This window comes from Ranitomeya imitator, chromosome 10 (genome assembly GCF_032444005.1).
Source record: "Ranitomeya imitator isolate aRanImi1 chromosome 10, aRanImi1.pri, whole genome shotgun sequence".
Lineage (NCBI taxonomy): Eukaryota > Metazoa > Chordata > Amphibia > Anura > Dendrobatidae > Ranitomeya > Ranitomeya imitator.
In genome coordinates this window covers 118,634,771-118,647,260 of record NC_091291.1, presented here as the reverse complement: position 1 = coordinate 118,647,260, position 12,490 = coordinate 118,634,771, and the positions used below count along the sequence as shown (strand labels likewise).

At 40.9% G+C, this 12,490-nt stretch overlaps 2 protein-coding genes across 2 annotated transcripts in view; one reads left to right on the top strand and one right to left on the bottom strand.

The window, feature by feature from the left end:
* LOC138652098 (taste receptor type 1 member 3-like) overlaps positions 1-5,549 on the top strand; it is a 38,140-nt gene extending 32,591 nt beyond the window's left edge. The window contains exons 5-6 of the mRNA XM_069742834.1: positions 2,555-2,675; positions 4,358-5,549. Coding sequence (XP_069598935.1) covers positions 2,555-2,675; positions 4,358-5,274 — 1,038 coding nt within the window. The 3' untranslated portion in view covers positions 5,275-5,549. The remainder of the gene's footprint in view (positions 1-2,554; positions 2,676-4,357) is intronic.
* Positions 5,550-7,544: 1,995 nt separating this feature from the next.
* LOC138651548 (olfactory receptor class A-like protein 4) lies at positions 7,545-8,533 on the bottom strand. The gene is given in 2 exon segments (XM_069741842.1): positions 7,545-8,162; positions 8,165-8,533. Coding segments are annotated over 2 exon segments (987 nt in total).
* Between the last annotated feature and the right edge of the window lie 3,957 nt (positions 8,534-12,490).

Below are 12,490 nucleotides of genomic sequence, written 5' to 3'. Positions count from 1 at the left end.
TTAGATCACAAGCACCACTCCAGCGCTAAAAAAAAAATGCTGGAATGGTGCTTTAGTTAAAAAGATATAGGAAGTAATAGAGTAAATCTTTTCAGCAGTTTTGGTGGATGGAAAATGAGCATATTCAGAAAAAATTTTCTTGCTTCAGCCTCTAGAGAAATCATCTGTCTGGAAGGGATCTCTACTATGAGAAATCAGCTGACTACTAACCAATAAAGCAGCCCATAGCTGCTATAAACCCTTGGGGGCAGGACAACAGAACTGTCCCTCCCCTGAGCAGTGATTTTATTTACAGGGATCCTATTTTTTCTTTTTTTTCACTGGGAGGGAAATCTTTAAAATTCTAACCACAGCCAGACTCTATTCTTAACAAACGAGGGAGTCATATATGTGCTCTCATTGGACCCACTGAATATAGTTAAAGCCACCTGTACACGTCCGTTTTTTATGTCCGTATAAGGTTTGTTTTTTGAGCACCACAAACATGGAAAGACGCATACCCACTGTATTCAATGGTGGTGTGTACATGTCAGGTTTTTCACACAGACTACATGTCCGTGTGAAAAACACGCCGACATGTCCCTTTTTTTTAACGCGCCATGGACTAAATGCATGCTGCACACGTGCACATTGATGACACACAGAAGCCAGCCAAGTGTCATCAGTGTGACCCATATTGGTGCCTGGGAAAAAGCAATACAGTTCGTGCTGTTCCCAGGCACCGTGTTCTGAATCCAACTGCCATAATCCTCACCTGGTCTCCCTGCGATCAGAGAGACCAGGCAACTCCGATGATAGTTGTAGTCAGCGGCTGCCTTCTGTGTATCACACGTATTAAATAGATAATTAAAAAAGAAAACGGTATGGGGTCCCCCATACTTTTCCTAACCAGCTGAGGGAAAGTCAATGGCTGTGGGCTTATGTTAATATTCTGAGAAGGGGTCAAGAGCCATAAAGGTTCCCAGGCTATTAATATCAGCTCACAGCTGTTTGCTTAGCCTTTACTGGTTATTATAGAGGAGACCCACCAAAACATTAATTGGGTTCCCCCTATATTTACTAACCAGCCAAGGCTATGCGGAAAGCTGTGGGCTGATATTAATAGCCTTACAAGGGGCCATTGATATTAGCCCCCTCCCAGACTAAGAACATCAACTCTCAGCCACCCCAGAAATGGCACATCTATTAGATTTTGACACTTAGCCTCCGTTCACGCCCTAGTGTGGTGGCAAGTGGGGCAGTAGTTGTGGGGTTGATGTCAGCTGTTTATGGCCGTTGACATCAAGCCCAGGGGTTAGTAATGGAGAGACGCCTACAAGACACCACCATTACTAACCCCATAGTAAAATGTAATAAAGACACACACAGAGTAAAGTACTTTATTTGAAATAAAAATTTCCTGACCCTCTTTTACCCATTATAACACACACAAAAAAAGCAGTTATCCTCACCTTTCCACCGATAATCCATTAATGGCCATGTCCCATGATGATCTGGGTGTTTTGGTGAGCAGTCACATTAGTGAGGCAACTGCTCTCCATGCCAGCCAGATCCCACTGAGCTGAGAAGTGAGAACGCGGCTGCAGTGACCAGCGGTAACAATGATGACGTCACCGCTGGTCACATGCAGCTGCATAATTGATATAAGTCTTGAATTTCTATGCTGCATTTCATTCAGTACGTGTCACATAGACACACAGATAGCACATGGATGTCACATACATACACACGGATGTCACCAGTACTGTTTTTTCCAATATGCAAATCACCAGGACGTGAGAAGGAGGCCTAATTTTGTGTAATGGGAATTTCCTTTTGCAGGAATTATAAATGAGGTGATCCTACTATAAGCTATTGCGATTTTCAAAATAGAAATTGCTTGGATAATTCATTCTCATTATAAGGGTTAATGGTCCAGAATATGTGCTGCGCTAGTAGATATGTGCTCCCTCCTGCTGCAAAAAAAAAAAACAACAGCCAGAGGTTGAAGTCAGTAACCTGCAGAATACGAGTGTAACGTAAATGTAGAGCTGTATGCTAACATCTCCCGCGAGAATCAATAATGCAAAAACATTGCAACAGAAATCAGCATTAAACCAGGAAAAAAGGAAACGTGTATCTCAGCGCCGATCACGGTATCCCTGTATTATATATTTATTCAGCCTATTGAAATATTAATGCAAGAAATTTAGTGAGAAAACATCCAAATACGTGAAGATTTATTGCATCGTACTTAAATATTTACAATGAAAAGTGAGTTCTGCCGAGGACAGACGCGGTTGGCAAGATCAGATTTTATTAATTATTTCAGTAGAATCAAAATTCTTGTTTCTGTTATTGGTATTTTTTCCTAATTCAGCGAAGGCAGCAGGACTCACAATCTTCATTTTCCTTTGTAGTCATAATTTTTTTTTATTTTGCCTCGAAATGGATCAATTATCCACACTTCAAAAAAAGTTAATTAAGATGAGTACTATCGCTTAATGGAGCAAACGTTGGGTAAAGTTCTTCAGATTGACATATCTCTTCTTTCTGGATGTTTATATATCCACAGGTTGTCGAGTCCACCTGCTCCAGGCAATGCTCGGAGGGTCAAGTCAAAGTGATCAAAGACTTCAAGAGTTGCTGCTTTGAGTGTGTTACATGTCCTGAGGGAACCTACGTGAATTCTACAGGTTGCTATTGCATCGTTATCTATTGTTCTTTCCTAAAGTTGACATCTTATTACGTATACATTATAAGGCCCCATTTTCCCTCTGCAAGTTGGATTGCAGTGGAATCATGGCACGCTCAGTTGGATGGCCGATTGTGGAGGTATTCTCCACTAGAAGCAAATGGAGGCGGCATTTGGTGTGCCAACCGTTTCTGTGCACATTGCCCATTATGTGAAGTCTCAGACAAAAGAAGGATGATCAGCCAAAAGTTGTGAAACATGCAGAAGGATGTATGAGATACGCTTAAATGGGTGTCCACTACTAGGACAACCTCTTAATGATCAAAATGTTTGGCCCCGATAAAATGATAAAGCCTATACTGACCCCCTGTGCCGGCGCCGTCCCCGCGGGGTCAGCACTCGCTTTCTCTCGGGGCTCTCATGCGGTGTTGTAATATATGACACCGTTGCCCAATCAGCACTCATTGGGAGCCGGGGTTACGTGTCACAAAAATAGCATGGGAGCCCCGGGAGAACTAGTGCCGACACTGTGGGAACGGCGCTGGCACAGGAGGTGAGTATAGTCTTATTTTATCGAGGCCAAGCAAGGGGTATGAGAAGAAGTTGTCCAAGTAGTGGACAACTTCTTTAATTTACAGGACACAAAGCATAATAATCACAAGGTTGGCCAAAGAGAACAAATTGAACTGAACCAGGGGTCAACACAGACAGAGAAGGGTGCCAAAGCAAGGATAGATTACCAAAGAGAACGCCCTTGAGGTGATGTTCACACAGGACGAAGAAAACTGCTCCCGGATCCGCGGCAGAACCTTGGATCTTAAACTGACACTTCCCAGCAATTATATTAGCCACATTCAGCTGTCCATAGACAGCGTCCATAAGTGCAATATGGTTTTGCCACTGAAAACAATGGGGCTGGCTTTGTAAGCATTATTTTTGCATGGACTTGAGAGTGGAAAATACATATTTTTGCTACCAAAAGCTGTAGGAAAGAACTCATGTAATCCACCATAGATTTTGAGCCATAACATTGACAATATTGACCCCTCAGTTTGCATGTGGCAGTAGGTAAAATATAAATAAATGAACATTGACATTACTTTAAAATTTATAAAAAGGTGATTTAGTGGCCATAATTGTACATGGTTTTGTGCTCACAAGCCGAAGATACACAACCATGAGCAAAAATGGTCATGAACATTTATTTTTGCTGTCATTTTTGTTGAGCTCACTTTGGTGTAGGACTCCACAGGTTAACACCTGCTCACATTACCATTTGATATGATCCCTAGCGGTAAAGTCAAGGCCAAAGCTCAATCAAGAGGACCTCTTTCAGCGAGAGAAACCCTGCTTGGCACTGATAAGGGGCAGGAACCCAGAATCAGCTGTCTGTAGATAAGTTTCATGCTTGGCTAGTCCTTGGTCATGTTGCAAGACTGAATAAAGGCTCAGACATTGATTTACAGGGTTGCCATATCCACTTAGTTGGTCAGAGTGAGTCAATGTTGAGATTAGGTGACTGAGGTAGGACAATCCACCTGCTCCATAATGAGAGATCCTAATTACCCACAGAATGACTGTGATGGTCTTATGTGTCATTAGAGAAGATATGTCGAAAATGAAATTATTGCATCTTTGTATCGCCCTCACTATAGTAAGCCGACTTATCTTTACTTCTTCCAGAATGTACATCTTGCCCTGCCGGTCAATGGTCCAAATCAGGGAGCAAAAGCTGTGAACATCCAACTTACCTCTACTTGTCGTGGAGGAACTATTTTGTTATCGCTCTACTCGGGTTCATGGGACTCATCATGTGGCTTATTTTGACAGTCACTGTGATCCTATTCCAGCACCGCCATACCCCTCTGTACATGGCTGCAGGTGGCCCGCAGTGTTATATTATTTTGCTGGGTCTGTTGTGTATGTGTGCCTCAATCTTTTTGTACATCGGAGAACCTGCAGATTGGACGTGTCTTGTACAGCAGCCAATACTCTCCTTGAGTTTCGCCATCTTCCTGGGTCCCATCCTAGTGAAATCCATACAGCTCCTGTTCTGCTCCCTGTCCTACAAGTCATGGTTCTTCTGGATAATACACTCGGGGAGTTGGATTATTTTAGTTTTCACCTTCTTGGGTCAGGTCTTGTTCTGTACAATGTATGTGAGGTCTTCACAGCTCCTTTCGATAATGGTGGCCTCTCTTGATGTCAGTTCCTTGTCTATTTATGTGAGCTGTAAATACGAGCCGTTGCTACAGTTTGGCTTGATGTTTGCCTACAATGGTTTCCTGGTTTTACTTTCTTTCATATGTTCATTCATGGCGGAGAAACCCGTTCACCAGTATTACATGGGAAGAGATATCACGGTGGCCATGCTCTCTGTCATTTTAGCCTGGATCATTTTCATACCCACTTATGTCAGCACAGACATCGCCTCTAAGTCTCTCGTTCAGATGAGTTTTATTCTCGGCAGTTGTCTCGGGGTTTTGTCAACTGTATTCTTCCCCAAATGCTACCTAATGATCTATCAAAAGGAACTGAATAGCAGTGAATACTTTGGGACTTACATTCCAGACCACCGAGAAGGAACTGCAACAGGATAGAAAGACATTTTGACTTCCCGATTTCCTTCGGGTCAGTCTACACGATGTGAAGGGGTTTCATAATAAATCATTATACACTCTGCAAACAATGTGCGATATATTTTATTCAGAGTTCATTAAACATTGGTTGATATCAAATAAAAATTTGCATGCCCTAAGTACAAAACTGCTCATCATTTCTTTTGGGCAATTGGAGGAAATCATATATAATGCACCCTTTCTAATTACTAATTGAATAAAGGGTCTGAATTAGAATAAGACTATGTTCATACCGCCATCCAAAGCCTTTTCATGGGATTAGACACATTTGATGGCAAGAATAGTATAGCATGCAGTAATAGAAACCTTGATAGAACCCAAAGAACCACTATGCTTAAATATTCCTTAAAGGTGTTGAGCTTGGAATATTAGTATGTTCCACATTTGGTGGTGTTGAAAAAAAAAAGATGTTCCTGTGTTGAGATAAGGTCATAAATGTGCCTGTAGCACCGACGTCCCTGCTTGCTGCCCCTCTCCTCTGGCAGGGACGCCAGCCCCGTCCTGTAGTTCCTCTGTGTCTACTGCTTCCCAGGATACATGCACAGTGTGCAGATACCCGGGCACTGTGCTTAGGGCATTGACATTGCAGGGACTCTCGGCTGTTCATCTTTGTGAGAGCACATTTCCCAGCCTGTTTGTTTTATAACAGGAATGAGTGTTTCTGCTGTGTCAACAGTCCCGTGAGCACGTTATAAATCAAGTCAGTAACATAAAAGCACAAGTGGATGTTACCCTCTTAAGTCGCTGACTTGGTTCATATTGAGTGGGTGACATGGTAGAAAAGATCTCTCCTGTGATAAAACACAGAAAAGCTGCTGATAGTCCCTACAGTATCCCCGGTATATTCGCCTATGTGTTTTCATTTGCCCAGGAGCTGTATATACGCTATAACACTGAGCTACAGCAGCTCTACATGGTTGGATAAAGCAAATAGTGCAGTACATAGCTAGAACATATTTTTAAGATTATCTCAGCCCAGGAACATTTTTCTAAACATATTCAATTGTGGAACGTATTAATATTCCAAGATCTATTGATTATAATGTACTTTGTTCATGGGACAACCCCTTTAAAGAAGTTTTCCATGACTTTTCAAAATTCCATAGAGTGAATAAAGCATTATAAAAGAACTGATGGCCTCCAATGATTTCAGAAGTTATAGCATCTAATCCATTTAGAAAGCTTACTGCTGAGATTCATGATTAGAAGTAAGTTCAGGTGACTGATGGGCAAGACATCTACACTTGTGTTCTTGGTGAAGACCACTAGAGCACTGGCCTTGTAGAACTGGAGATTGAAGTGTTAACTTCCCACTAGTTTTTTTTTAATTAAAAAAAATATATATTTAAATTCTTAAAAGTCCTGTAGGAAACTTTTAATGTCCAGATGATTTGATTGGCCAGTTATTTTTATGAAAGGTGGGGAATACAAGTCTACCCGATATCTAGACCTTATGTTGAAGAAACATGTAAAATCCAACTTGTCTGCTCACGCTAGGAGATGATAGTGACCAATATTAGTGTACTATGGGTAATTCAGATGTCATTGTTGGTCCTAGAGTCTAAAATGGCCCAAAAAGTGAATCTGTGTAATATACAGTAAGTAACAAAAAAACTGACTGGAACTTCCAAATCAGAATCTTGGTGTGTACAGTATATGAATTGCATTACTGCTCTAGATAATAAAAAAATGGAGACAATTAGCACATAATTTGGCCAATTCATGCATGCCAGCAGCCAACGACAAGGCGGTCTCCGGTTTGCTGGGAACCTATGTGTTTTCTGATTTGGAAGTGCCAGTCAGTTTTTTGTTATTTGTATATCAGCCCTCTTACCGAGCACTCTGCCCTCCAAACTGTGGCGGTTTTAATTGCAGCGGGATCCTACCTACCCAGAAATTCAGGCTTTAACCTAAGAGAGATGTTCACTCTAGACATGTAGGTTCCCAGCAAACTGGAGACCGCCTTGTCGCTGGCTGCTGGGCATGCATGAAGTGGTCAAATTATGTGCTAAGTGTCTCCATTTTTTATTTTTATCTGATATCCATATTTCATCCATTACATATTTACAGGCTTTAGCTCTATAGAGTGCAACTTTATTTGTTAGTTATACAGTAAGTAGACTAGTATTAAAAGTAATGTTGAAGGTCCAGTTGGAAATTTGGATTTGTAACCCAGGACTTTCCAGGAGCCCTAATTAGGGTATTTAAAGATACATAAGTTAACAAAGATCTTAAACGTTAACAGTAGAAGCATTGCCATTATTCTTGGGCGAGTTCCCCGTTGGATCGACCTGACGTTTCCATTGCCTACAAAGTAAATGAACCAGTTTCCTTCTCAGCTTGCTATGTCCAATGAGTAGCACCAAAGGACCGAAGCCCACGAAGATGTAGGCTCCGAAATTAGCAATGGTTAACAGGAATGATGTGGACAATGAACCTTTGGTAAAGTTGTAGAAGTTAGTGGCCACAACATTGGATCCCCAGCAGAGAACGAAGAGAAGGACCAGTGTTAAAATCACCAAGGCAGCTTTGCGCTCTGAGGCCACGCGCTTGATGGTTTTCTGTGCCGCTATGGTTTTAGAATGCCGTTGTAGGGTGTATAGGCTGCTTATATTAGTGACTACCATAAGAATGATTGGTATAACTTCATGAATAACTAATGAGGAGGTGACAAAGACAAGGTTGGTATAAGGAGTAGGGAAGTCCCACACGCAGCCAAGGACAGGTTTGGTGCTGGTGCCGATCAACTGCACCGAAAAGGTAGCATTGGCTCCCATACGGTCAGTGTACAAGAAAGCAGGAATGAAAAACAGACAGTTAAATATCCACATTATGGCCAGAACTTCACTGTGGTCCAGAAGATGTTTCTCCTTAGATTTCCATAATAGTTTTTGATGCTTATGTAATGGAAAACACTGATTGATAATGTTCCCCAAACGCTCATGGACCTGAGCAGAGTCCAACCAAACATGAACACTTTCCACAAGATGCGCGAGAACAATATGACCACACCATTCTGGAACGTGACAACCAAAACATTCCTTAAGATGGAGAGTAGGAGAAGAACAACTGTAAGGTGGGACAATATCAGGTCAGAAGCGGGCATTACTTTATTATCCAGAGCATTGCTGATTACCGTCATGAGGACCAAAGCGTTACCCAGAATTCCAGAAGCCAACAACAAAGCGTAAAAAGCCAAGTCAGTAGATGGCAAGGGCATTTTACTTCTCAGCGGTGTCAAGTAAGTTGTCCAAAGATCCTAATGTCAGCAGAAATTGTGACAAAATACAAGAAGAAAGCTCGTGTCAAATGTGAACTAGCGCAGAAAAATGTTTAATTACAAAATGTAGAGCAAAAATGTGGCATTTGGTGAACTATAACTTGTGACCAGTTCATTCATCTCTTCTTCTTACTGTGCTCTATGCCACTTGTGTAAATTGTATTAGTTCCACCAGTTGCTGGTACTCAATAGGTGTAGCTCACAAGCTCCAGAAGTGGAATAGATGGATATCTCATATCTATAGATACCCTCTACCACCAGTCATCTGGAACTATTCATCAGTTTATCACTAATTTCAAAAGTATATATTTTTAGGGACTTTGCATTGATGTAGAATTGTAGTTCTAATGATGACTCATGCAGGGCAAAGAGACTTCCTATGTAGAATTGTAGTTCTAATGATGACTCATGCAGGGCAAAGAGACTTCCTATGTAGAATTGTAGTTCTAATGATGATGCATGCAGGGAAAAGATTTCATTTTAATAAACTGAAGGATGATTTTATGTAGGCGAAATCAACATGGTCCGTTCTCATACTGATAATCAAGATAGTACTGTCCTTCAGCAGCTTAGTCCTGTCCTGAATGTTGCTGCCAGGATCATATTCCTCACCAACCGTTACACCGATGCCTCTACCCTGTGCCAGTCATTACACTGGTTACCCATCCACTCCAGAACCCAGTACAAAACTACTACCCTCATCCACAAAGCACTCCATGGCTCAGCACCACCCTACATCTCCTCTCTGGTCTCAGTCTACCACCCTACCCGTGTCCTCCGCTCCGCTAATGACCTCAGGTTAGCATCCTCAATAATCAGAACCTCCCACTCCCGTCTCCAAGACTTTACACGTGCTGCGCCGATTCTTTGGAATGCACTTCCCAGGTTAATACAATTAATCCCCAATCCCCACAGTTTTAAGTGTGCCCTAAAAACGCATTTGTTCAGACTGGCCTACTGCCTCAATGCATTAACCTAACTATCCATGTGTGGCCCATTAAAAAAAAAAAACACAACATAATCAGGTTCCTCGCATCATGTTCTCATACACTTTATGCAGTTAATAGCCCTCTGTGTCTGTACTGCTACATACTTAGGCAGATAACTGGTTCATGCAGCTTTACATGAACACCTGAGCCTTACACTATGGCCGGTCCGAATAACTAAAGCAATTGTTACCATCCACCTCTCGTGTCTCCCCTTTTCCCCATAGTTTGTAAGCTTGCGAGCAGGGCCCTCACTCCTCCTGGTATCTGTTTTGAACTGTATTTCTGTTATGCTGTAATGTCTATTGTATGTACAAGTCCCCTCTATAATTTGTAAAGTGCTGCGGAATATGTTGGCGCTATATAAATAAAAATTATTATTATTATTATTATTAGTCTCACATGGGAAAGACCAGAAAGGCCAAACACTAAGGCGGTTCTGTAGTTCGTCTAGCAAAAACATCTTTCCTTTGTAAGACAGAGAAATGTACAATGCAGTACACATAATGTATAAATGTATATATACTAATAAGAATAGAATACAAGAGATTCAGCAAAGAAATATGATCTTTCCCTATTTTCATTATCATTCTCTCTTTATATAAATGCATCAGTTCAGTTTCCATGTATTTAATATCTGTCTCATCACTGTCTAATATCAGTATATTTAATTTGTATCTTTTTCTATATAAATATACATATCTGTTCAATTACCATCTTTTTTTGCAACTATAAACCATCTATTTAGCTATTATTATTATCTATCTATTATCTATCCATATATTATCTATCTATCTATTTATCTATCTTATGACTTATCTACCGTATTTATCTATCTTATAACTTATCTATCCATTATCTATCTATTATCTATCATCAAATCTATCTATTATCTATCATCTATCTATCATCACTCTAAGAACATTTTAACTCTGAAACTATGAAGTTGTTCCCTGTAATTCCCTGAATCCTCGGTATTGATAAGTGTAGTCATTACGACAATCTCTTACCTGTCTGTACAAGGTGATCGTTCCTCCAGAGCCTCAGAGAGGAGACATCAGTCACACAGTGAGACAATTGTCAGATTCTTCTGAGGAGCATCATTTCTGCTGATTTATGTTTTCAGCCCATTTAACCTGAGCATTGGAAGCCTGGCAACTGGATGCCTATATCTGCCGGTCCTGATATGTGCCGTAATCACCTGACCGCTGAGACGTTCTCACCTTATACCTGTGTCCTGCACCCGGCGGACTGTCAGAAAGTTTTATTCTTTTCATGATATAAACAAACGTGCTCTGTTCTGTCGGTGACAAGAAATTATACATCTGTCCATACATCTGTGACATGGTCTCCCGGTACCTACCTACACGCGACCTCCGGTCCTCCCAAGACCTCCTTCTCTACTCCCCTCTCATCTCTTCTTCCCATAACCGCATCCAAGACTTCTCCCGTGCTTCCCCCATACTCTGGAACTCTCTACCCCAACACATCAGACTTGCGCCTACCATAGAAACCTTCAAAAAGAACCTGAAGACTCATCTCTTCCGACAAGCCTACAGCCTGCAGTGATCCTCAACCTACTGAACAGCCGCACAGCCAGCTCTTCCCTCTCCTAGTGTATCCTCACCCACCCCCTGCAGACTGTGAGCCCTCGCGGGCAGGGTCCTCCCTCCTTATGTACTCGTGTGCCTTGTTATCTGCTCATGTTTAATGTATTTGTCTATATTTGCCCCGTATTCACATGTAAAGCGCCATGGAATAAATGGCGCTATAAAAATGTATAATAATAATAAAATAATAATAGGAAAGATCACTTTTGTTGCAAATAATAAACACTTATCTGTCACCATCTATCTACCCTTCTAGATAGAAGTTCTGCAGTTTTTTCAACGGATATTTGTTTCAAAATGTACAAAATCTGGTTTTTTTTTTCCTTTTTTGCACCGACAGGAGATCTACTTTCACAATGCTGCTTTTCTTTCTTTGCTTTGATCTGGTGTCCGTTTATGATCTATGGATCAAATGATCAACTATTCGATTGATTATTCAATCCAAGGATCTATCTATTATCTATCTATTATCTATCTATCCATCCATTATCTATCTATTATCTATGTATCCTATTATCTATCTATTATATGTACGGTATATATTATATATTATCTATCATTTAAATGGGTAAGTAGAACTGATGAACATTACCTGCTGGTCAATGGGAGGAGTGCTGAGTCCGGCTGGAGGCAGTCACACCTCCAATAGTAAAATATAAAGAAAAAAAATTAGATTCAATGTTTTCAGTGTTTGCATATATTTTGGCTCCTATAGAGTGCTGCTGGTCAGGCTTTTTCTCTATATTTTACTATTGGAGGTGTGACTGCCGGACTCTGCACTCCTCCCATTGACCAGCAGGTGATGTTCCTCAGTTCTACTTACCCATTGAATTGTAGGCTCATGGCCCGGGAGAGACATGTTTGTCCATTTAACTGTAGGCTGATAGCTCAAGAGAGGTCCGTTCAGTAGAACGGGGACCCATCAGAGGGAGGTCACCTTGCTGCGGTTGATGGGTACACATGAATTGGCAAATTTATACGCTAAGAACCTTCAATTTTGTAAGTTCATCTTACTGAATAATAATAGAGTTTAGATTCAATGTTTTCAGTGCTTGCATATATTTTGGCTCCTATAGAGGGCTGATGTGTTTTCTTTTTTTCTATATAATGCAGCTATCACAGCTGGCACCTGTTCACACCTAGGAGGCGCTGGTCAGGTTTTTTCTTTATATTATCAATCTGTCTATCTATTATCTATCAATATATCTACAGTATTATCTATTTAGTATCTATCTATCTATCTATCTATCAATCATCTATCCATTATCTATCTATTTATCTATCTATTATCTATCAATATA